The sequence below is a fragment of the Macrosteles quadrilineatus genome, unplaced genomic scaffold, assembly GCF_028750875.1.
Source record: "Macrosteles quadrilineatus isolate MER2022 unplaced genomic scaffold, UCM_ALF_1.0 Scaffold_5__1_contigs__length_97177068, whole genome shotgun sequence".
In the NCBI taxonomy this organism is placed as follows: domain Eukaryota; kingdom Metazoa; phylum Arthropoda; class Insecta; order Hemiptera; family Cicadellidae; genus Macrosteles; species Macrosteles quadrilineatus.
In genome coordinates this window covers 40,057,334-40,084,705 of record NW_026542598.1, presented here as the reverse complement: position 1 = coordinate 40,084,705, position 27,372 = coordinate 40,057,334, and the positions used below count along the sequence as shown (strand labels likewise).

Genomic DNA, 27,372 nt, shown 5'->3' with positions numbered 1-27,372 from the left:
CTGTTTGTACCAACATACCAACATAGAACTTTAATTTAAAGTGGAACTTCATAACGAAACAATGCAGTTAAAACAGATATTCGTTATCAATCTTTTACGTGTCCATCATATTTTTAAGAGACAACAAATAAATAGAAGATTTACATTTTCGGAATAGATTTATATTCTTCATAGCACTGTGAAAAAATTAACGAGTAAAATATCTTCAATTATTTAAAACAAATAACACTTTGAAGGTAGATCTTAGGCATTCCAGGTATTTCTGATCACTGCAAAGGGGAACACGAATAACGCATTAGCCAGTGGCGTAAAGCACTTTGAACAGGCGAATTGACTCGGCTACACCTGATCTTGCTTTATAAATTGAATTCACTAGATACAAGTGAAGGGATTTTTCACAATTGGTACTCTCTTAAAATGTACTTGAAACTCTGACTTGTCAAGCTAATCAAACGTTAGTCAAAACCCATTTAGATAGTTTTAAATTCTGTTACAATTGATTTACTAAATTACCAAACTAATCAAGTTTATATACAATTGTTTAATGGTTCGTTTATATTTTAATCCAGGGTAGGTAGATATAAAAAAAATCTTAAAATAACTAGCTGTTACCCACGGGTTTCACCCCGTTTGACTTTATAAGTATTACTAAAACTATTAATCGGTTAAGTTAAGCTGAAATAAACAAAACAAAATACAGTAATACAAACAAATAATCACACTTCAATAAGGTAATAAAAAATTAAAAGAAAAAACAAATAAGTACAGCTGGGATATTTTCACCAATAGGTATATGGAAAGTCTCTTTAGAAAGGAATTACGACCTTAAAGGGCAATTTATGAAATAATGGATGGCACAAGGTTTCTCGTCATGACGAACATTTTAAGTATATTGCTTATGGGGGCGTGACTTTTAGTTTTCTCAAAAGTTCATGGGTACTTTAGGATGTATATGGATAATTGGGATCCGCATGTTTTACATGTTATTCCGTTTGCGCAAAGTGAATGTCATAGTAAATAATCATCATAAATCAAATTTATCCACCTTAAAAAGATGTCACAATTCACTATGAATAGACGGTTAAGTCCTTCTATTTTCGCTACTAATGATGTGTACTCAACTTAAAAAGCCTCATCAAACTAACAGAGTCTAGAACTTGAGACTAAAATCTTGATATTTTCAAAATCAATTACATGTTTTAATAATCATTTAATAAAGCTATTAGGTACTGAATCTTCAACCTTGAAAATTCAGTAGGGGAAGGTCGGCTAAAATGGGGACTCTAGTGGTTTCCACATTATATTTCGCTTACAAATATTGCTAAACTTTTGAAATTTAGACAGAACAAGACTATACTAATGTGTTGACAGAAACTGATAGCTTTTGATCAATTATTCCCTAGATATAACAATAAAATTATATATTTTTTAAATGCATACATTGTCCCCGTTTAAGACGACCTTTCTGGTAAAATGGGGACGCCATAAGAGCACATGCAAAATTGAGTTTTTTAAATGAAAAATCATTTTTATTGAATACACAACACATCAAACTCATCATATTACCTCTTAAAGTGACTAAACATGTTAGAAAGATTGTTATAGAAAAGGAAAACTAAGAATTTGTCAACTTAATAGATATTTTAACATATTTATGGAGTTGAAGTTTTTTTAATTAAACTTTACCATATTTATATCCTTAAGCATATCAGTTAGACATTTATAAAACGTATAAACTAGTAAAACACTGGTTCATGCCAAAAGTGTTAAATGTGTATACGTTATTATCCTACAATCTGTCCAAAATGGGGACATTCTTATAAAACGGGGACGTCCCCATTTTGTCCTACCATGTACGTCCCCGTTTGACCCGCCACTGTATTAATAAAACAAACATGGCGTACCTAGCCTCCACTTTGAGATTTTTGAATAGAAGAAACGACAAATTGTAGCCTAATAACTGAAGATAGTGATCAAACACTTACTTTTTTAAACTCTCTATATTGGGTACGTAAAAACACAGTTGAGACACGAACAAAAATCCAAAGAATAAATCGTCAAATATTTAAAAGTGTGCAACATGAAACTTATAGTCAGTATATCAACGGTAACTAGCTCAAAGTAGAGTGAACTAATTAGTTCGCAATAGTTCGTCAAAGATCAGCTGATAGCAGCACTAGTTTAGCAGTACCGGAATGTCCCCATATTGCCTAGCGTCCCCATTTTAGACAACTCTCCCCTAGTAGTGGAACATTAATTCATTACAAAACAAGCAACTGATTTTGCAAATAAGATTTCAGACTCAAGTTAACGTATATGTACAGTATAACAAAATGATGATCCTGGAAGCCATAGAAATTAGAATACATAAATAAACGTTAACTTTCCATTATAGTATTTCCAAATACTGGTTTGTTCGTAATGTAACAAATAGGTCTAGTAGTAATGTTTTTAGTTAATCGAAATAATTAACTGACTCTCCTCTCCAAGCTTGGCTTGTAATTCAAAGGCCAAAGCTTAACATAAATTACTTGGACGTATGCAATAACAGTTGGAAGTACAATTGTCACATGCACAATATAGAACCGTCATAACATCAAGCATGTTACATGCAGCCATGATGTCCTCTTGTGAAGCTTTATCATGCACATAAAGCATGAATTATGTAACGACATTGTAGTGTTCCACGAAGTGCATTTTATTTTTAACATACTTCCCCGTACAAAACAACAAAAGGAGGAGGTTCTCAATTCGTTTGTGGCAATGTTTTGTATATGTATGTTCACCGAATTGTCTGTGATTCTTTTACCGATCAGCGTGGTTCCACCACCAAAATAACCAGAAGAGTTTCCCTTTGGTACCATCTATAACATTATTTTTAAGTGTAAAATTTGTGGAGGTGAAAATTCAGAAAACCTTAAATATTCGACATAAAAATGTTGTTTACATTTTTTTTCAAAGAATGTGATAGATAACAATAATATTCCTTCAGCTGATAGTTGAAACCATTTAAATTAAGCTACAGTTCTTCATGAAACAGCTGTTTCATATTGATTAATCAACTATTTCTTGCCATGAAACCTAAATAAATTAATTTATTTTGCAAAAAGAAATTTTTTTTAGTTACTATACGAAAGGTATTTCAACGTTTGTGTATAATTCTATTTTGAGAGCTTTTGAAGTCGGTTGTTTAAAAAAAATATATAATTATATAAACACGTAATGCCTGGTTATTATGAAACGATTTAGTTTCTCATAATTTTTAATAATAATTTAGCCCGCTACATACGTGTACGTGTAAATTTCGCAATTTATTAGACGTAGTAATCGTAAATTATCGATGTTGACAAAAATACTTTAAAAATATTCCAAGAAGTTAGATTTCAAAGGCATATTTGATTAAAACATCTCTTCACTCTCATAGACTCATAACTTACAAATTAATTGACTGCATGGTTTATGTGATGAAGAAAAACACTATTTAGTGCCAAGAATTAAACTAAACCCTTTTTTCCTATAAGCAAATCTCTCCCACGCACGATGAGATGGGCAATTCTTATACATACGTGTTTTGTTTTGTATTTTCCTTTATACTGACGATGTTTTGACAACATGCACTCAAATAATTTTGAAAATAATATTTGTTTATTTAATTTGATCTGTTGACCAAAATTATATTTTTTTTGGCATATAACCGTTTCAAACGTACTTCTACCAATCACGAGATGTTTGCAATGTTGTTTAGAAGAGAAGACTCATTCACACTCTAACCCTACAAAAGCTGAACTCCCAAGCCAGCTGAGTGGGACATCAAAGGAAGGCTATATCCGTCTTGTCACCAGAGTAGACAAAGAAGGATAATTTCGCAGCTAACTGCATTTTTTACACGAGACTCCTCTTTGCAAACACGCTTTCAGTAGCTATAACCATTGACTTTGATCTGAAAGTAGACATCCCATTTAAATGGACCAGATAAGGGGAACGAGCTGGTCTAGTGATAGAGCGCAAGACTCCGGTCCTAGGGGTCCCAGGTTCAAATCCCGCCTAATCACCACTGGATTTTATCTTAGTGATAATGCCGCAGCCCCTAGGTCTAGTCTGAAGTAATGTGAAAAACAATCCCAGGTTCATGCCTAGCGTCCTAGGACAAAAACATGGACCAGATATAGGTTTTTTTTATAAAACAAGTCACATGGTTGAATATAGGCCTAAATAACAAAGTATGGTGCAATTTAATATACATTTTTCTATATAGTTAAGGTGATAGTTGATTTTTCTTAAAGTATAATGTAGGTCTAGTGTACCCTACCTCGGATTGATTGAGAAATATGCGTATTTTGGCAGAAATAAGTAATTTATATCATTGAATTTTGATGACTGTGTTATATATATATATTCCAATAAATTGTTAACTCTTTATTTCACACCCTACAAGTTAACCTCTTTAAAACAAAGGCAAGAGGTTGTGAGAATTTGCAATAATATAAATTACTGTTGGGAAATGCTGCAACTTTATTTTCAGCAACAACTAATTGCAATATACATTGTTTGATTAGTTTAAGTACTATTTCAGAAATGTATACAAGAGTTTTGCATTCAGCAAAACATATTAATATAATTTAAACAAAAAATTAACTATTTACTGGTTATACTGTTTGTATTTATTTAAAGCCAAATAAAACAATCACTATGTAATTAATTAACTGAAATAAATTACGAGTACAAATCCAATATCCAATTTAAATGAAATACTGACGTAATTAACCTTGATTTACAAAACAAATTATACTCATTTCAGCGGATTAATATGTAAATTAATGTGGCTATCCATTTTCCGTTACTGTTTGGCATTAAACATTATTATAGGCTTATTATTATTTATATTAAATTTAAAAAAATTAGTCATCGGAATTTAATATGTGTAAAATTAAATAAATATAATCATAAAGGCTATTGAAAGCATACTTATATAAAACTGCTGTATATATAAACGAAATTTAAAAACATGAATCAAAAATCAGGACTGCAGGCGACAAACTGAAAGTGGTAAAATCAAAACGAATTGTAGCCTATCAGGGGATTTCTCAGGAATTTAAATTAGCTAAATGAGAAACAAGAATATTGCATTAGCAGTGAGAGTAACACCTCGGCTGAATAAACAAGTCTTGATACAGCCTGGTAAACTGGTGTGTTTAAAATACATTCCGACGTTCTTACGAAAGGAAATTTCTAGCGGACTTTGGTTCGTAATTTTTACTCAGACCCTTATTAAATTGATTGAGGTTTTAAAACTTATTGTATAATTTTCTCGTACTCCATTAACCTCGTATTATGGGACAAAAACGTACAATAATTTCTAGTTTTGAGTTATTATGCAAAAAGGAACTCGCTAATACAGTAATGATTATTAAAATTTAAAAGTCTTACACATTTCCATTATGGTGTACAACTTTAAAAACTTAGAAATCGCTCAACTGAAATGAAATAGTTTAATTTTAAAAGCATATATAAGTCTAATCGGTGAATGATTATTTGAATATAGACCATTTTCAAGAATAATTTACTTCGTAATTAACGTTATATTTCAATTTAAAATAAACCAAATCCGAGTAAAATGTGTATAACATTAGAAATTATAACTAATATTATCAGGTTTATATACTTGCCTTAGATCTTATACTTTTAAAGCGGTTAATCAAACTTAATCCATAATAATCTTAATTTAACTTTATCTTAACTTAATTCTAGTAAATAATCATCATGATGTACCTAATTATATTTTAGGACACTGTAGTTATTAGGTCAATTCAGCTTTATTTCTTACTGTAAAATTAATCTTAGTAAATAAGCATTCTTATCTCAAACCATAATTCGAATTTATGTTTATAAAAAACATAAGATATCTCAAGGTTAAACTGGTTTGCAGTCAATCGTAAACAGGGATATTCAGAGAGAAAGTCCAAGATTTAAATACTACTGCAACTTGGCAAGGCGCCATTGGAATCTGTAACCGGAACACAGACCACTTGAGACTTAAAACTTGTTAGCCACAAAATATCGTATTTTCACCTTATTCCTCACACAGCAAAGAAATGATGCATCATATAAAAAGGAACTACAGGTCGTCCAGTGGTCGAAAACTCGAGCAAAAAATATGCAATGTACAGACTTCTTTATTTTCACCCCACGGTGTAAATAAAACATGTCATTGCAATTTCTTTCATTTATTATTTTCTGTTTATATTTGGTTGTTATTTCGTCACCAACATGGCAACCCAAAAGGCTCATTTTAATTATTTTTCACCACACTATGTTGTATGATGTTTTACATACGTTAATTAAAAGGCTGAAAGTTACGTTTTGCTGGCCATGCCAGCTGTCATCGTCATTATATCACGAGTGGTGGTGAATAGTAGTAGTGTGGTGAAAAATAGTGTTCGTACCACACGGGCCGAAATGGTTTTGCAGCTCTCGATCGTTTTAAATTCTCGACTTCGTCTTGAACTTAAAAACTATCTCGAGCCGGCAAAACCTCATTTTCGGCCCTAGGTACGAAATATACTATTAAATTCGTTTTATAATATCTTTCCAACAGGGTAGATGCGTAGATTTACCTACGATGCACACCTGAGAAAAAAGGTGTTCAATAAACATGCTCAACCCCCACAAAACACACCCCCATATAGAAAAAAAAAACATATAAATGGACAAGGCAATATCATTCTGATAAGTTGGCAATATCAATGCTTTAACCTGAAGAAAACGTAACTCTAGCTAAAAAGGATTCTAGGGATTCGCACTCTCCATCTATTACGAGATAGAATTCTTAAATTTGCATTTAAATTGAAAGTCCCTCTCTTACAAGATCCTTTGGAGGAATAGAGATAATACAACTTGTTCCCTTTGAAAAAAGATTATTTATTATACTTGGTATTTATTTAATTGACTGGGTCAATTATTTTTTACTGCGGTTCTTTTGTTTAATTCGCTTGATTGATGTAGTTACTTTAGAATTTCTAAGTGATTTATATCGGTCATGTATAATAAATTGCCAATCCAATATTACCGAAAACCATGTTTCATTTTAATAGGTAACTGTTACGGTGTGTTTTAGATGATAAATGACGAATCTGTGATTTATTCGTATTGCTCTATTTCATCATTCAATCTCATCATTATATTTTCAATTTCATCATTCTATTTCATATTTAATCATTGTATTTTCATCGAGAAATTGGATAGAGCCTAGGGACTATAGTAGTTGTGTGTAGGAAATTGCTCATACTTTGCTCATCTCCACCACAAAAATACACTAAGATAAAATGTCGAAATTGATATATTAAGTAGTTTCACAGGGTAAAAGTTGTCTGTGGTGGTTTAAAAACATACTCCACACTACTATATGTCAAAAAATCATATATATTAAAAACCCGTATGAGGTCGTCGCAAAACTTTCTTAAAATTGTTATGTGTAGCAAAATTAAATGACTATTTAAACTTGAACAACAATGGTCCTTTCATTGGTTTGTACGAATCATTTGAGAAGATGAATTTGGTTTTACTGGATTAGATTTGTAGCGAGTATACCTTAAATGCTAGTACTATGGCTTTAGGATGAGTGCTAAGTAGATCATATTGCTTTTTTATCCACCGGTTCTCTCGCCAGGCATTTCTTTTTCATCCCACGGATCAAGAACAAACTGATACAGTTAACTTAATACACGGCAATAACTGCTGATACAGTTTTGAACCGTTTAAAGCTTCTGGCCTCTCAAAGGATCGAACCGGCTACCTTATGACTAGACGAACACTTTAACCCCTCAATCCACCAAGCAACTATAAATTTAAAGATTATAATGTAGCTCCCATTCAAAATCCGTCTAAAGTCATACTTTCCAACTACTATTTCTCGACTCACAGTATAGTGGTGTCCTGGGGAATGGCAGGCACCGTCTCCAGGGACAAGAACATACATCTGACCGTGGTCCTGAAGCAAAGACAACGAGACGGACACACACTCTGACAATTACATACACTGACGAGGCACACACACACGCACACGCACAGCCACCGACACACGCGCCACATCCTACTGGTGATGCTGCTCGCGCGGAGGTTGAGCCGCGACTGGTCTCTGTGTCTCTGAATCCTAGTGATGGGACAAACGACTGATTTCAACTATCCGATGTTTCTTCCGATGGTTTTGCTTTCATCCGATAGTCTTCAGATGGATGATTCATCCGATGGTTTTTAGTGTAGTGGGGTGGGGAGCGTCCGTGCTGCTTCCGGAGACAGATAAAACTATCCGACTAGAGGTAGAATGGATAAACCATCTGTTCGCGCGCCTCGCCTGATCAGTTAGATAGTTTTGTTATAGTGGCGTTTGGCGTTCCTATCCAGCGCCATGTTTTGGAGAATTTATCCGTGCATGAATAAACAGAAAAATATTTTTTTGCATGATTAAAGAACTAAAATGTCCTGTGAGAAAATTACTTCCCTCTTCTATGTTTTATTTTCATAATAAATTTATTTATTTGTTTATTTTTTATTCGTTTAAAATTATTTAAAATACATAATTAATTCGTGCTTAAGGTTTGTTATTTGCTATTTAAGGAGACAATTCCCATTTTTTAAGTTGCTTGGTTATTTAAACTTAATTATTTCATCTTTCGATATTTATTACTCACGTAATAATTTTACGCCTAAAAGGTATCAAGGCTGTTTGTACAAGAAATTATTCATAATAACTACGTAATTAATAATTAATATCTGCCCGAATGCATTTAAGTTACTGTTGTGCTGACTGCTGAGCATGAGTAGATGATTCACCTGAGAATGGATGAATAAATAACCATTTAATACCCCTGTGTAGATAATTAAAAGGTAAACAAATTAATTCATCGTGCAAATAAACGAATATTTATTTCACCATTCAATAATTTAAAGAACAGTTTCAGTTGTCAAATAACTAATTCGTAGTTTAAACGAATGAAAATGCGGGACAGATAGTTTTACAATTGGATGAAAGCGTGGAACGGGTGGATTACAGACAGATGAGATAGTTGACTCGGCTGATTCACATGTGATAGAATGGATAGTTCATCCGGATGAATATTAAAGTAACCATCGGATGAATCGGTTGGTCCGCAACAACCGGATGAATCGTTTGTTTCTATCGGATAGTTCCCATCACTACTGAATCCGCTGAATGCTGAGCGGTGCTGCAGCTGCTGAGGCACGCACGCGCACACACAGCTGGCACGAGCATTGTTGCCACTCAGCAGTCTGTTCTTGCTTAGTTCTGTTTCTCGCACACGTTGGAATTTTCATATGAGTTGCAGGCAGATTAGCGCGTGTTTATACTATGTAAAAGACAACGGGTATGGATGAACTTTTGTGTATAATCATTGGTTCTATGCGGAATTGTTTGCGTATTCATGGGTGATATGATGGTAGTGTAGTACTCAAAGGATTAAATCCACAAAAATTTCATGGGTATCCTTCTATCGCGATAATTCATCCTAATACACTTTTTATTAATAGATGCATTTTTTATCTGTCCATGGACCATGATAAATTTAAGCTGAATGTTTCTATTTGGAATTGATAGACTTCTTAATTCCTTTTGGCAATTTGTAAGCAACTGTACCTCCTACCATTAATTTTTAAGATATTAGTAATAATTATTTTAGTGTCAATATAATCCCACTTTCTCTAATAATATTATTCATTACGTAGTTAACAACAAGTAGCATGATTACAGCAACTACATGTTTACAGGTACAGTCCAACCTCAGTATAACGAATCTGAAGGGACCGAACTGAATATTCGTTATATCAAGGATTTCGTTAAAACGAGGTTCGTTATATAGAGGTTATGTTTGCAGGAATTTCGCTAAGTCGAGGTTCAGAACCAGCGTCGGTCAATATAGGTCGGGATTAGACAAAACACAATTAAAATAGCATAGGCTACAATACTTTACAGTACAGTGTTTACATTGTACAGTAGAACCTAAATCATCCGGCATAAAAAAGGGGAGGGATGTTGAATATTGCGCAATCATGACAATGGCATTGACCTTGGTACAGGTTAAAAACTGTAAGTTTAAAATCACAGCTTGTTCTAACCCTCCTAAAACCTAGCCAATCACTGTATTGCGTAGTCATAAACCATGTAAAGAACAAAACAAAACAGTAGTAGAAAGTTTTGTAAGCTACTGCTCGTGATAGGCCGGTAGGCTACTTAGAGTACAGTACTGATTTATCACAACAGAGGAATGTCAATAATAATCATTAAATATAGCATTGGTGTTGCTAGTTGAAACAAATCGTATTGAAAACAATAAATTATTAGATAAGTCATTATAAAAGTGTATAATCATAGCGAACTTAAAGATAATAAAAACACTCGAAAAAGAAATGTTAAAATAACGATGTTGCTATTCTTTCTCTTTGGTTTTGTTTTTATATTCTTTCTTAGGTTTCTCTTTATCCAAAAATTGTACAATTCACGATAGTTACTTATCGCCCAATCACAGCTTACTAAACATTACGTCGTCATCAGTCCTCAGTGAATGAAATCAGTTCTCAGTTGCAACATAGCGCGCGCAGCGACAGCAGACAGAGAGATGTGTAAAACGGAGCAGACGAATGTTAGCGCAAGCGATGACGTCACCTTTCATTTCATTTGATAAAGAAACAGATTTTTCAAAAACAATAATGGGGTGGGGGATTTGTTATATCGTGGGAAAGACGTAGACAATTCGTTATGCAGAGGTTAAATTCGCAATGTAGAGGTTCTGACAATGATAAATTCGCTATATTGAGGTGTCTTATTTTAGCCGAAATCACGAAAAATTCGTTAAATCAAGGTCGTTGTTATGGTTTGTTCGTTATGTAGAGGTAAAATATACATTGTGTCTTATGGAGAGTTCTAGGGGATTTAAAAAAAATTCGTTATATCAAGGAATTCGTTGTATCGAGGTTCGTTATATCAAGGTTAGACTGTATATTGATGATCTGAAATGAATAAGTTGTAAAAGTTTATTAATTGCTGTAAATATAATCGTATTTATCTTACAGGAATACAATTTGCTACAATTGCCAACATTATTAAGCTATTAATTAACTAGTTGCAGGATTAATTTCAACGTAATAGAATTCATATTGAATAACATTAAACGATGAATAAACTACTCATAAACCAATCTGTTCAGAAAATGCTGTCAAAACCAATTTAATCTGTTGTCATTTTTCAACAATTCCCACGCATCACTTTAGCAAGAAACTTCCAGTTTGTGTTTTCGCATTTCTTCACAAGTGGTCATCTCTCATAAGCAACACATAAACACGTATTTTTATCTTTGTTTATGGATTTTGTTGGAAGTGTGAACGAACAACTCCCATGTCAAAACATTGAAATCATTCCTTGGTTGTAATGTGTGACTCAAAATACCATTTTCACATTGTTTTGAATGCGAAACATTATTTGATAGATATATTTGGGACTCAAAAGCTTCCGTATGTAATTATACATCAATTTTTGACTATTCTATTGAAAGGATACCCCCCCCCCCCCAAAAAAAAGTATAAGAAACATCAATATGGCTTCATATTTTCAAAAACTATACTTTAGACTAAGCTATTAGGAATAGGTGAGTCATTGGCTCAGTCGGTAGCGTCACGGACTTCGGGCCTGTCGTGGGTTCGGATCCTGGTCACTGCCACAAACATTTTATTAGTACAGTTCACCTTCGTACTGTACCGGCTTACCCCTTGCTTTACGGGATACGTTCCACGCACAGATCTGTAGTCTATGAGGACAGGCAAGTGCAAAGTTAAAAAGTCCGCCAACCTTTTTTATAAAAAAAATAATGAAGTCACGCGTCTGTCTACGACACTGTAAATTCATCTTATTCCAAAGCAACACGACACATATTATTTCGAGGGGGTGATGATACTAATTAAATATGATTGAGACTAGTGAGAGAAGGAAGTCATAATTTGGAATGATCAAAGATGTCCACGTATCGTGTAGACCGTGGCAGAACGCCAGCGAGGGTCGCGATAGTTGAAACATATTAATATCACATCGTGTTGTCATTGGAGTAGCGTCCTAAAGTACATAATGTTATGTTTACATGTGAATAGTGAATTGATGAATAGCCCAATACAAATAGTACCGTCAATTTTAGAAAAAAATTAATGCAATTCGGAAATCCCTCAGAGTGAAATATATTCTGAAAACTAGTTAAGAGTTATAGTGATCATGGAGAGGGTTTTAAATCGAAACAGGTTATCAAAGAGTGCATGTTTTCATTCGGTAAGTAGGCTAATAGAAATTTCCTTTGAATCAGGTAGCTTTGATAGTGAATTTCCAATCCTCATTTTGATCTCGGTTTCACTTATGTTGTTAAAATAGAACTTGTCCCGAAAAGAGTCACCTTGGACGCAAGTGGTTATTATATGGTAAATAAACGGTACCAGCAATCTGACACATACTTTCCTCCAATACCTTTGTCAACAACCGTTATCATAGTTATGATAATTTACAGGAAAACTCGGAAAAATTGCAATAACTTTTGAACCGTAATTTTTAGAGCAATAGGAGCTATACCAGTTTGTTCCAAATTTAAAGGGTTATAACATGCTAAATTGTCCTCAAAATAGTTCGGGCCATTTTCCAGAAAATTAGATTTTTTTGTCAATTTATGGTTTTTTTTATCACCACTAAAACTCTAAATTTAAAAATGAAAAAATCCTGGATATACCATGGATTAGTACCTACAAACCTTATGTCATCAACATCGGACCACAGGTGTAGTCTGTAGCTCTGTACACAAACACACACAGATATCACGGCGAAAACCACTTTATTGGGTCAAGGTGAACCCAAAACGGATATATCTACTCAAAACCCAAACTTAAAAATATTTACGAAAACAATACTTAAACCATTTACTATGGTTTAGGGGGAGAAAGTAAAAAATATGTTAAGCACAACATTGTAAAACGCAACACAACACAAACATACACACACATAACACATTGTAAATAAACACAAACACGGACACAATGCTTTCCACTTCGCAAATCAATTTACACGCTCAGGAAAGGAAAATAAAATCCTCAATCCATGATAAAGCAAAGAAAGTTGAGAGAGTCTTTTGGTAGTTGATGGTGAGGAAAGTCAAGTCTCTGATGGAGTTAACAGAAGATCCAAGGATGTCCGAATGTCACGTCCAGAACGTTAGATAACATCTTTCCCGTCTCCCCCTGGACTGCCACTGCTGCCGACAACTGATTTCATCCTTATTGTACAATACAGCTGAAATCTCTTCACCTTCGCAGGCCTCTTCGTTTTATTATTTGTACCACCTAAGTATTTGATAAGAATTAAATATTCTGTTTTGGAAACTTGTTGAGAATATTTGATTAGTAGGTTGATGTTCAAAAATAGTTTTGGGACTGGAATATAGGTATCGTTTTCACCATGGGATTTTGTAAATAAATTAAAATTAAAAGTAAACCAACGAAATGGCAAATAGGTTTAGAATTAGATTTGCAAAAACTTAAAGCCGTTGTTTTAATATACCATTAGTACAATCGGTTATACTATTCCACATAATATAGCAATATATCTAAACATTTTAAATGATTAAACACTCTTTAATTTAATAAGCCTTTAGTATTTCGAAACAACTTAATAGGTAGCGTTGTAAAAGCAACGTGGTCCTGGTAGCCGCCTATTAATTAAAGTATATTGCCTATTAAGGATAAAGGTATATCGCCTATTAAGATTTGATATTGAGAAGTCAGTAGAGTTTTGATGGTTAGAAACTTGACCCAGCTGTCCTTGATTGTTGGGCATTAAATGTATATCCCTGACTTAGAAGTAACGTTTTAGAAACATTTTAGTTAATTAAATCACATGACCATCACACTCTTATCCACATTGGCCCAACATTCAAATTCAGCTTACGCAGGCCTACACAAAATTAGATTACGTTTCATCAAAGTGATTAAGCAAAACATTACTAACTGTAATTTGTAGCAACATCATAACAGCTTAGAGATCGTGAAACGTCCAATTTTTTTTAATTTGAAAGATTTAGCAACTTATTGTTTTTTTCCTAACTATTTTTTTAACTTAGAAAAGCATATGTTTTACTCTTCAAGCAGATAAGTCATGACGAAAATGGCACAAAACAATCCAATAAAATCATCTCTTTTATAAAATGTATGAATTTGTAACGCCAATTATCTTTCACACCTGTGTAAAAAGGGTCCAAACTTCGTTCTTAATATTCTTCTTTGTTCTCAGCAGGTCATGCACGTGAAGCTAGCTATTTTTCCGTTTCGGTGCTATTGCTTTGTATACAGTTTGCTTCAGACGTATAACGTTGTGATCTTCAGAAGAGTAAATTACATCACGTCAACATCACAAGCACCCTCACGGTCCGTAACAAGACAACTCCCAGGAGGTCCTTGTAATTATAACTTGGGTCTTCTCCCCTCTAGGCCCGACTCATCTACAGGATCATCATCGGCTAATGGAGTTTAAAACTGCACGCCTCCCACTCCATCCGTTATTTGTGGACTTGTAGAAGCGGTGCTTGAAACATGAGCTGAATTCGTATTATTTTGTTTCCGCTTGATTTTTTACGTTTTTTTACGGCTAGAATGGAATATGAATAAACCTGGTCTTGTTACACACCTTTTTGGTTGGATTTTCTCATTTATTGAAAGCCTAATATGGACGCAGAATCAATCTCGCTTAGAATCGAACCAGCAAACGGATTTTGAAGACAATCACTGCAAGCCATTTTGCGGTTTGTGCGTTTCCATTGGTTTGTGGTTGTATTACGTCCTGTTTAGACTTTAGTCAAGCTTTTGTTATTTACTAAACGTATGTTTTCAGATGACAGATTAAAGTACCTTTGAACTTGTAAATACGTTGTAATAGTATATTTCGTACCTTGGGCCGAAAATGAGGTTTTGTTGGCTCGAGATAGTTTTTAAGTTTTTAAAACGATCGAGAGCTGCAAAACCAATTCAGTCCATGGTACAGACGCTATTTTACCATACTGTACCCTATTGCCACTATTCACCACAATAATAATGTACACTAACAGTCAACACAGCTACAACTATTAGGTTAAGTGAAGTAATAATTTGAAGAATCAGCATAAATAATGATACACAGTTGCTAGGCAGCGGTAACAAAAACATATATTTTGCAATGTGATAGATACAGCCTGTGTATTTAATATACATTATTGTTTTAAGTAAATAAGCGAACAGTTGATTTTACGGCCCTAGGGATGTAAAAACCTGTTCGGTCGCAAAAATGACGCCGCAAGAAATGGCCAGCAAAACGTGACTTTCAGCCACCAAGATATGTCAAAAATTATGTTGGATCATAAATAAATCAAATCGAAAAATTAAACACACCAATTTGCTACCAATGACAGTTTATCATTAAAAGAAAACATACATGGTTTAAAAAAAATCATTATATTCTATGTCTATTTTAAAAATATTATTTTTAACATAGAAGATGACTTATGACATCCTGACCTTTAAATGGTATTCAGCCTCAGCTGGCATTTCTGCAATTAAAAACTGGCCAGAGGTTAGAGATTTATCGGCTCCGTGGAAATGGCAGATTGCCTGTTGACCTTTTATCCATCGCCACTACTCGTCTTTCAATAAACCATTCTTATAATTCGGTTCGTTTCTATGAAATGCAGTAATGACGGGTTAAAAATCTAGTTTAATACACAGTGAACAGATTTTATTTAGGAAAATATTTAAATGCTTGAGACAGATCAAATGAAATTAAGTTACAAAAGTATAATACTTATTCTTACACAAATTTCAGTAGTAACCATGCTCGTATGGAAGCTTGAATTCTATAACTAGGTAGGTCTTTGCAAAAAAATACTATTCCCTGCCTCTTCAGACAAATACCAGTAATTCTTTTAGAACATTAAAAACAGTCCTACGATATGATGTTTTTAAAGAAATTCCACTATGAAATAATGGCTAGAATTCTGATATACTGTATTAGTTCAACTATCATACTTTGGAATATTTAAAAGTCAAACTCAGGGTCCAGCGTATTTACGGCAAAATAGAACAAACTGTTCACATTGAAACATATCATGATTGATCTGACTCGATGGACATTTGATTATCATGACATAAAGTGATATCAGTAACCGGCGGCGCCACGACAACATTTTTCACTCTGTTATCAGACAGTTATTAAGCAGCAGATACAATCAGTGTCATTCAGCGTAACAAAGTTAAAACGGTCAGCATCAGCCAGACCATATATTCAGACGTTATATTCAAAAAGAAATTTAGATAATTTTATACTGTAGCATACTCAATGAATACCTCAATCAATTACGTCATTTTTATAATAAACTGAGTAAAGCTGGTTTACACAAACTGAGATGTATACTTGTTATTGTTTAAAAAATCAATTATACTACCTGTCCCAAACTAAGGTCATAACAGTTAAAATGTTTAACCAGGCTCTCATGTACATTTTCACACGGACAACATAATAAAGTGACTTCACAATATCTAGCAGACAATTGAGCTAAGATAAGAAGATATTCCAGACACGTGTCACAGAGATAGTCCAGACGATGGCAGACAGCCAGCCACTAACAAACCTTCTCACTGCACTGACATTGTAGACATTGTCACTATCAGGGACAATGCTACAAAATACTTTACAAAGACAAGATTTGAGCTAAGATAAGATGATATTCCAGACACGTGTCACAGAGATAGTCCAGACGATGGCTGACATCCAGCCACTAACAAACCTCCGCACTGCACTGACATTGTAGACAATGTAACTATCAGGGACTGTACAGGTACAATGCTACACAATACTTTACAAAGGCAAGATTTGAGCTCAGATAAGATGATATTCCAGACACGTGTCCCAGAGATAGTCTAGACAATGGCAGACAGCCAGCCACTAACAAACCTCCACACTGCACTGACATTGTAGACATTGTAACTATCAGGGACAATGCTACACAATACTTTACAAAGACAAGATTTGAGCTAAGATAAGAAGTTATTCCAGACACGTGTCACAGAGATAGTCTAGACGATGGCAGACAGCCAGCCACTAACAAACCTCCACACTGCACTGACATTGTAGACATTGTAACTATCAGGGACTGTACAATGCTACACAATACTTTACAAAGACAAGATTTGAGCTGAGATAAGATGATATTCCAGACACGTGACATAGTGATAGTCTAGACAATGGCAGACAGCCAGCCACTAACAAACCTCCACACTGCACTGACATTGTAGACATTGTAACTATCAGGGACAATGCTACACAATACTTTACAAAGACAAGATTTGAGCTCAGATAAGATGATATTCCAGACACGTGTCACAGAGATAGTCTAGACAATGGCAGACAGCCAGCCACTAACAAACCTCCACACTGCACTGACATTGTAGACATTGTAACTATCAGGGACTGTACAATGCTACACAATACTTTACAAAGACAAGATTTGAGCTCAGATAAGATGATATTCCAGACACGTGTCCCAGAGATAGTCTAGACAATGGCAGACAACCAGCCACTAACAAACCTCCACACTGCACTGACATTGTAGACATTGTAACTATCAGGGACAATGCTACACAATACTTTACAAAGACAAGATTTGAGCTAAGATAAGAAGTTATTCCAGACACGTGTCACAGAGATAGTCTAGACGATGGCAGACAGCCAGCCACTAACAAACCCCCACACTGCACTGACATTGTAGACATTGTAACTATCAGGGACTGTACAATGCTACACAATACTTTACAGAGAAAAGATTGAAGCTAAGATAAGAGGATATTCCAGACACGTGTCACAGAGATAGTCCAGACGATGGCAGACAGCCAGCCACTAACAAACCTCCGTACTGCACTGACATTGTAGACATTGTAACTATCAGGGATTGTACAATGCTACACAATACTTTACAGACACAAGATTTGAGCTAAGATAAGAAGATATTCCAGACACGTGTCACAGAGATAGTCTAGACGATGGCAGACAGCCAGCCATTAACAAACCTCCGCACTGCACTGACATTGTAGACATTGTAACTATCAGGGATTGTACGATGCTACACAATACTTTACAGACACAAGATTTGAGCTAAGATAAGAAGATATTCCAGACACGTGTCACAGAGATAGTCTAGACGATGGCAGACAGCCAGCCACTAACAAACCTCCGTACTGCACTGACATTGTAGACATTGTAACTATCAGGGATTGTACGATGCTACACAATACTTTACAGAGACAAGATTTGAGCTAAGATAAGATGATATTCCAGACACGTGTCACAGAGAAAGTCCAGACGATGGCAGACAGCCAGCCACTAACAAACCTCCACACTGCACTGACATTGTAGACATTGTAACTATCAGGGACTGTACAATGCAACACAATACTTTACAAAGACAAGATTTGAACTATGGTAAGATGAACCTGCTTTACATTCAAAAATTAATTGTTTTTTAAACAAATTTGTTGCGAATTTTTCGAATATTTATACATTTTATTTAAATATGATACTTTGTCAGTGACAGAGGCGATTGAATATAGAAAACCTTTTGAAAACAAGAAAATAATTCTAACTTATCCACAAATCTTAATTAGGCTAAAACTACAGTAGACAATTGCAATAAAATAAGCCCAAAAAAATACTGTAATTCCTAACATGAACTTCAAGTTAATACAGCAAGGTAAACCTACTGCATTAATCACAAATGTAATGTTTAGATAAACGTATAACGCCAGACAAAATAAATTAAAAATATCCCTAACTATCTGCAAAACAATTTAGCCTCATATTTTATGCGGTATGATTCGCACAATCAGCTGTGAGGTCATAGAGGTCAAAGTGATTCAGTAAATCCACCAATGAGACAACAGACAGACATACGGCCGCACATATCAGCCAGTGTGATGCAAACACATAAGTTCACATTTTGCGAAATATGAGTAACCGCATAAACAAACAGTAGCTCTTTATAATTTGGCGGTATTTTTTTCATGAAGGGCACAGTTCAATTTCGTGCTTCGAAATATATTACCGTTACAGTTGTTTGGTGAACACTATTTTGATTTTCTTTCTTGTAAAGTGCTATATATTTTGAGATAGCCGAATAAAATGGGAATTGTTGATAAGAATAATGTTGAATAATATATGCTTGAAAGGCGGTAAAAGTGTAAACGTACAAATACGGATTTTGCAGTGCAAAATTCTATTAATTATATAGTTTTACGAAATATATGGCATTCCAATAAAAATCTGTATTTAGAGGTTTCACAGTCCACGCTCCACTTTCCAGCTTCGAATTTTAGAAAAGTAAAATATATAAAATTTCATTTATTGCATACTTTTTTTATTTTATATACCCTAAGTGGTTCAAACATATTTCACGCCCAAATAACATAATAATTCAGCAAAACTTTCTTCGTTTTCTCCACTTAGGTAGAAAAACAACTGAAGCACTTGACAGGCAACTCTGCTAGAAAATCGAGACACTCGAATTTTGTTGTGAACCAACTAGGGGAATCATCACATTTGCTCATGGCTTGATGTATGTACAATCTCAAAACCCCAAATGTACTAAGTAGGCCTACAAAGTGTTTTATCCCCTGGTACAAATGGAGGCCAAAGACTCACAGCTCTCACATTCAGGGCCACCTCCAGCTGTATATCTTGCAAGGGGTTTCACAAGTCCCAATTGATCTGCCATATCGAAGGATTCAACAAACGCTTGAATATCCAAGTTGTCGCCTTGAACTGAAGACGGTTTCCCTGGCAGCGTCGCCCACCGCACGCCCATGTCGTCTGTGCTAGTGTCGTTAACGACAATTACTATTCTACGCACATTTATATTCACGACACATTATTATAATGTAGTTGTCAACTGTTAACGACGTGACGTCACGTGTGTAGGCCTTAATGGGAGAAATATGGATTTTCTATTCTATTCCTCGGGAATAATTTCAACTCGTGGACCAGTGTTTTGATGAAGAGGCCTACAGTAAAAATGTCTGTATAGATAAATTCAGACCTAATTATGTGGTAGTGAACCTGTGTGAAACCTAACTTAGACTTTTTTATGACAATGGTCGATACGCATAAGGTTGATTATCGAAAAAGTCTAAATTAGACAGTTAAATATATCCTACAAGGTTTTCGCCAGCCTTTATAGAGCTTTTTTTAGAGACAATACGCCATAATCGGAACTTGATGCTGCTTAATGTACACCTCTAGCGTAACAGTAATTAATATTGACTGCATTGAGATTTGTATTATAAAATTCATATTCTGTCATTATATTATTAAGGAGAGATTTTTTAGGAACATCTGGTGAGACGAAGTTACAAGTCTATGGAGATGTTCTAAATTAGTCTGCTTGTTTATTATCTATTGAAATATTTTGTAAGAAAAAATGGGTAAGTTAAACTCAAAAAACTGTTTTTATTACAAACCATATAAGGAAAACTATTAAATTAAACAATTAGCGCAGAAAATGAATACTGTCCGCAGAAATGGAACGTTTTTGTTACAATTAAAATAGTTTAGGTGCTTATAAAAATAAATCCGAATCAGAAAAGTATCTTGTAATATTTATTGATCAATTAGTATTGAATATGACCATTTGCATGCTATGTTAGCCGTACCCCCTAGTGGGTTAGTGGTCAGCTGACTAATGTACGTGGTCTGTAGTGGTGGTCATTACCTGTAGAGGCCATGTCGAACATTAGTCTTCTTAGTCACACCACCAATGTGGCTTAACTGATAAGTTACACACTGTGTCAATCAGGCTAAGGATAGCCTACTTTTGGTAAATATTAGTTCCCAGGTAAACTCTTTTATTGAGCAAAAATCATTCTGTTCATAATGTATATCCTTGACTGTTAAGATGATACCCATACATTTTATTCTCATGTGATGGTGTTAGTTTTTTTCTTTTTTTTTGTCCTAGGACGTTAGGCACGAGCCCAGAATTGTTTTTCACATTACTTCAGGCTAGAGCTAGGGGTTATGGCATTATCACTTAGATCCATTACTCCCGCTCCATTGGTGATTTGGCAGGATTTGAACCCCAGGAACCGGAGTCCCAAGCTCTAACCACTAGACCAGCTCGCTCCCCTGGAAGTTATAGTTTGATGTTGATTTAATTACTAATTTTGTCAAATGGTATACAGTAGAAGGTTGGGCCACATTCAACGCAGATGTGAGAGAGATATGGTAAAGCAAGTGATGAGAGGTACTCTGGAGGGCAGGAGACCATTGGGAAGACGATGCGATGGGTTGACAAAGGACCTAAAGAGCATGGGAGCAGACCTAAAACTGGCAGAAGACTGAGATCCTGGAGGCACATGGTTGATAGAACACCTAGGTTTTCAATAGCCACAAAAGTAAGTAAGTGAAGTGGCATGAATGGTTAAAGTATAAAAAAGAGACGGAATATAATTTCGACTGTAGCATACTAAACCAGTAACTGGTCCTGTGCTTGTCTAAGGTTCTATGTTTCCGCGGCTTATCTAGTTGTTATATTCGAAACATCTGACCTAACAGAAAAGTGTTCAAGTCCTGATATTCACCAATAAATTTCAACCATGACATAAAGCAATGACTCGATGACAAGCAGCCCAATTTCAGTGGTAAGCTCACTTTTATATAAAATTAAAAACATAAACCTCTCAGAAGATGTCAAAAACCTTTTGTATTAGAAAAAATGTTTACATTAAAATTACAGTTAATTTTTTGTAATTTACCACAATTTCCATTTGTAAGATTCCAATTTTTATAGTATCAAACAATCCCAAGGCAAATCTCAAACACATTCAAACTTTCAAGCTCCTACTTCAAACTTTCAAACTTTCCTACACACACACATTGATCTTAGAGGGCATAAACAATGACATGACCGCTTGAATATACAGGGGTTTCCAATGATCAATATAGCTCATCAGGCTAGTGGTTAGACTATACCTGTTCTAGGAGCACCTTCATTACCAAGTCTGTGAGGGGTCGTCAATATTGTATCTGAACCTGACATTTACGCCTTGCTTAGAGAGTCAACATATTAGCCCTCAACATATTAGCAACGATAAATACATCATAAATATGTTTATTTTAACTAGATAACTAGAATACTTTTCTACTAAATCTGCTACTGAGTGCACCGACGAATCCGAAACATTTTCCACTACATTTTGGTTTATAATCAAGTTTGTTCAACTCAAAAAATATTTATTTTCGTCGGAATTTACAGGCTAGGTGTCAAAAAAGTAAACAAAATGAATAGAATATGAAATTTGAAAAGCTAAAAGAGCTACACAATGTTTAATTATAAGTAGCTTCCAGGCTATACGATAGTTTTGTGGCCTACAAAAAAAGAAACGAAACCGGTTGTATTTTGACCCAAGTATGAGTAAAAAATTTAGTTATTGATTACAACATGTTTGGACCTTATAAAAACATGCTTTCACGTTATGACAATGCACATGATCAATTAAAACTACCTACTATAAAGTCCTCACCAATCAGGTTGACTCATTTGGCCACTTGTTATCCTAAACATCACAATCCACATAAAAATCATCATACATTTTTAGAGAATTCCAAACTGAAAGATATAATGTAATGGTTTATAAATAAAAATATATTGAAAACTCATTATTCATAAATGACGATGACGTCCATATTTTAACTCACACGACTTCAAGGCATTGGCTATTCACACACACAATGTAATCAATGTTCAAACTCTTCATGCAACCACATCTCCACTAATCAAAGTAATGTTTTGGTAGCGACCGTTTGGCAAATTGAATTGGCCTCACAAAGATTCTCTTTCACTTGGTCACTTCTGAGTCACTCAATGAATCGATGATTGACCCCGGACTAAATAGTGATTCATTGACGAGCTGAGTGAGCTGACCTTGAAATCATTGAATAAATTTATAGCTATTTACCGATGTTTGATGTTTTTGGTGCAAAACTTCTGAATGCAGTAACAATAATTAAATGAATATCAGTGACGATGTCCGATCGGTACTCAGACAAAGAAAGGTTTTAAAGATGTTTTCATTTTTAAAGTACACATTTATAAATTTGGTCAGTTTAGAAGTGTTGGTGGCAAGTAATCAAAACAGACCAAAGGTCGATTCGCACACATTAGTTACGGCACGTCACAGGATAGTCACATCAGTCACGTCACAGCCAAAGAAATATTCTTTAATGGATTTTGTATTACGCTATCTACACTCATCCGGCGGGGTTCCGTTAATGTTGTCGCTCTGCCGGCGTCGGTCAGTTAATTTCATATTTCTCACCGATATTTTTAGATTGTTCGGACGCCTGACAGACGTGTTTGAGGTTAGAAAAAATTGTTTTATTTAAATGGTCGGGTTTATATTTTAAGTAATGTTTGTAGCAATCAACTTGATGGGCGATGACAATTTGATAGACTATTGTGTTTTAATCAAAAGTTCTTGACTGTAACATCACAGTAATAAAGTTTTACGGAAGACTGACTGAATCCAACTGACGGACAGTTGACTGACGAATTGCGGATGCTACTGAGACTGAACTGTGACTGGACTGTAACGAAAATGTGACTGAAGTTTGTGAATGCTGTCGATACTGTGTTTTGTTTGGTGGCCTATAGAGATTTCCTTTTTTAGAACCTTGTAATTTTTTTATTATTGCGGTGGACTGGTGGTAACCGTATAGAAAATAAAGTTATAAAACAACGTAGACACAGAATACAAAAGCAAAGCAAGCATGGTAGTACAAAAATCCCTCTGTACCAAAAAGTGACGAACCCTTTTTAAGAGTGAGATAAAAACATTACTTCGTAAATTTTACAAAAATAAGCTTGGAACGTAGAAAACTTAAACGTTAACGAGCTGATTAAATCTTCCATCCTTCTCAGCACGATCCGTCAGTCACTCATGTGTAAGGATGCCAACAAATGATCTCCCGCATACAGAACAGCTGACTGACGCCGTCAGCAGCTGATTGAGGCAAGGGAATGTAGACCAAGGGTTTCCTATGGTTGATATACTTTCTTCTTTACCAATTACCAAACACTCTGTTGAACTATTGATAGTAAATGTCTTTTACAGTGTTTGACTCTAGTTCATTAAATATTATTTCGAAAAATAATTAGTAAATAAAGCACGAATAATCGTCGTCATTTGCTTTCTATGATTGATATGCATTCGTGATTGGACAATTTCTTAGGTATTTAAACAGACAATTAATTATTATTGTTGAAAAGATATAGGTATAAAAAAATGGCCTAACAGTAGTGATTGACTAAAAATGTAGTGTATGTGTTTCAATAGAGTTTGTAAATAGGTCTGATCATGACAATAAAATTGTATTATTTCTTTCAGGTTTTTTTTTAGTTAGTTGTAGTTCTGGAATTAGCATATTTTTTCTAATTTAATCTTTGAATTGCTGTAAAGACCACAATTCAAATCAAATTAATCGTGTCACCGATGGCATAAGACAATTAAAATGAAATCCTTTTACATAATCACTTTTAAAGCAACAATACAACACTTGCTATCCAATATGATCCAAAAGAGCATAACATACCGATCTCTTCGTTACATAGACAAATAAATTTTGATAAAGACACTGACTCCTTTAAGCTAGTGGCATTGTTAAGATAATCTGTCTAGTTGTTACTGACTATGACCAGTTTTTTGACCAGGTTAGTTCATTAACCCAGGCACCAATGACAACTAGGCCCAATTTTTACCTATAAAATCCTGACTTATCAAAATCAAACCAGTGACCTTTTAAATTCACAACGAGCACTATAACCTGTTATCCACCCATTTAAATGTCGAAGTCATCTAGTGCCTAATGAATGTTTAGACCAGGACTCTAGCTGCACGGCCAAGGTCACCAAAGGTCAAAGCTTGCCAGGTGACGTGGGCCTGACTTGCTAATGAAGCTCCCACTGCAGTTCACGGGAAGTCTATAATTAGAGAACTCATCTACTTATCTCTGGCCCATGTAAACAAATCATCAACATGCAGTTCGGCATCTTTCTTATGATAATGGGATGATAATCAGAGCTTACTTTGAAACGTCTGGACAGAGAATGTTTTTTGGTAAGGTTCAATTGCAGTAGGCTGCATATTGGAGGTTGAAACTAAACAGGTGGGGAATTGATGTACCAAATATAGCAGCCTAAATATAAGAAGATTGTCCTTGAAAGATCCCTTGAAACAACTCAAAGACGTCTAGGAGAAGGTAAGATAACAATCATGAAAAAAGTATGTGTTTTGTTTATGATTTCCCAACTTTTCTCACATTTTTTAAATCTTTTAATGTTTTAGGTATTTCTCGTACGAATGTTGGAACAGATTCCAAAGTAATAACATTCTTTCACTAACCTTGATAGAACTTTTTCAACAACCCCTCAAAATAACATAAACCATCGCAAAAAATAAATTCAAGCAGAGTCCCTAACACTTATGTATAGGAAAAAAATACAAACGAAAATCTACATGGCAATCGAGCGGTTTTGACTACATGTGATTCGTATAACAAAAGAGAGCCGAAGAAGGAGAAGAGACAATGGATTTGGCAGCGAACGTGCCCCAAACAACGGCATACCTCGTCTACGTGACTAACAAGAACAAAGCTACCATCACGTCTACCTCAACACGTTCTTGGGCTGCACCAACTATAGATGGTCATGAAGAAAAATGAATTGATTATTCGTCATCAAATCGCCGTGATGATTCAATCCCGAGAACGAATGAATTCAGCTGACCAAGTTCCTATTTGTCAACGGACTGATGGTGATGTTAAGAGCAGGATTATGATCATTTTTGGGAACTATTTATGAACGAATACTACACACGTTTAAGGTCACTAAGTAAAATGTATTTCTGTTAAATGCATGCAGTGCTGGATTAGGCTACTTTCGGAATGTGACTGATCTAGTAGGTATTCTGCGTGACCAGCCTTAGGCCTTAAATTAGGCTACAAAACCACTGGAATTGATCGGTCTTCCAAAAGAAACTCTGTCTGCGTGCTCGGATTCAAATAATTTTGGATTTCAGCTATGTAATAATAGCCACCACCCGAGGGATTTCAGACTTCTCAATGCACAACTATCACCAAATGAAGTCTCTCTGTCCTGGAGAACACCTCTCTTTCGGAACACCCCTTTACTAATAAAGATCAACCTTTGTTGTTGCCTAAAGTTCTTGAGTAGGAAAGATAATTGCGTCAACCTATCATTTCGCCACCTTGTGTGGCATCTTTAGGGGTCTTCTTAGCTTAACCTCTTATCACTAACACTATACTGTATACTCTGTCTCTGTATTTACAAAAATAGTTTAACACGCGCGGTCAAGTATCGCAAATTTGCAAACACAAGAGTTGGGGAGTTAAAGAATTAGTGAGATTACAGACATCAAATTAAAGAAATCACAATGTAGCTTTGTGCTTTTATGAGTTTTCCAAGAACCATAATTTTAAGTTGACAATATAGCTTGTTTTGCAAGACTACAACAGTACTTATGTCAGAATAAAACGCTAGGAAATAGAGGAAGTGAATGATCAACTTATGACACAAATATTACCATATCTGAGTATATGGATGGTGTCAAGGAGTACTCAATGGAAGTCGGTAGTTTTCAAACAAAATTTACGTGGGTTTGCACGATTTTAACTCTATTTTTTTCTAAAAGTGTATTTCAGAGACATCAAAGCTACAAGCATTCACTAAATCTAATTATCAATACACTGCTCATCTAAACATGCAAAGTCAAATAGTGCTGATGACAATTTCAATTAAACCAAAGCTGGCTGTGGCTGTGGCTCTGACAGAAGTTGCCCAGTACAAACTAATCTTGTTTGCTAATTGTTGTTGAAGTAATTAATGAACAAAGTTGCGTTCTACTCTACAACTAACCAATCACGTTGATGCCTCTTTAGACGAGATCACTTCCAAAGCTGTTCCAAGCTTCCTCGTTACTATTCAACAAGTCTCCAGAAGGTTGTTGGAAACAAATATAAAGTAATCATATTTATAAATACTTGATCTCTAAGAAATTTTAAATATTGCAACTTTAAAGTATAGTACTGTAGGTTAGTTTAAATTTAAAATGTCAGCTAACCTTTACGAATTAAAAAATGCTACCAAGACTATTGTATATTTTTTATCAAACTGAATACAAACCATTAAAATAAATAAAGATAAAGATAAAAAAGACTTTGTGGCTCAAAAGAATACGTTTGATTAAGAATTC

At 34.8% G+C, this 27,372-nt stretch overlaps 1 protein-coding gene across 4 annotated transcripts in view; it reads right to left on the bottom strand.

Annotated features, from left to right (window-relative positions):
• Positions 1-27,372, bottom strand: part of LOC128993798 (peroxidasin homolog) — a 387,361-nt gene that overhangs the window by 329,760 nt on the left and 30,229 nt on the right. For 3 of the 4 annotated variants that reach the window (XM_054417811.1, XM_054417813.1, XM_054417814.1), the window contains exon 1: positions 7,919-8,081. The exons of the other annotated variant lie outside the window; for it this stretch is intronic. In XM_054417811.1, the coding sequence (XP_054273786.1) occupies positions 7,919-7,971 (53 nt within the window). In that variant the 5' untranslated portion in view covers positions 7,972-8,081. Of the gene's footprint in view, positions 1-7,918; positions 8,082-27,372 lie in introns of those variants that run through there. 4 annotated transcript variants of the gene reach the window in all.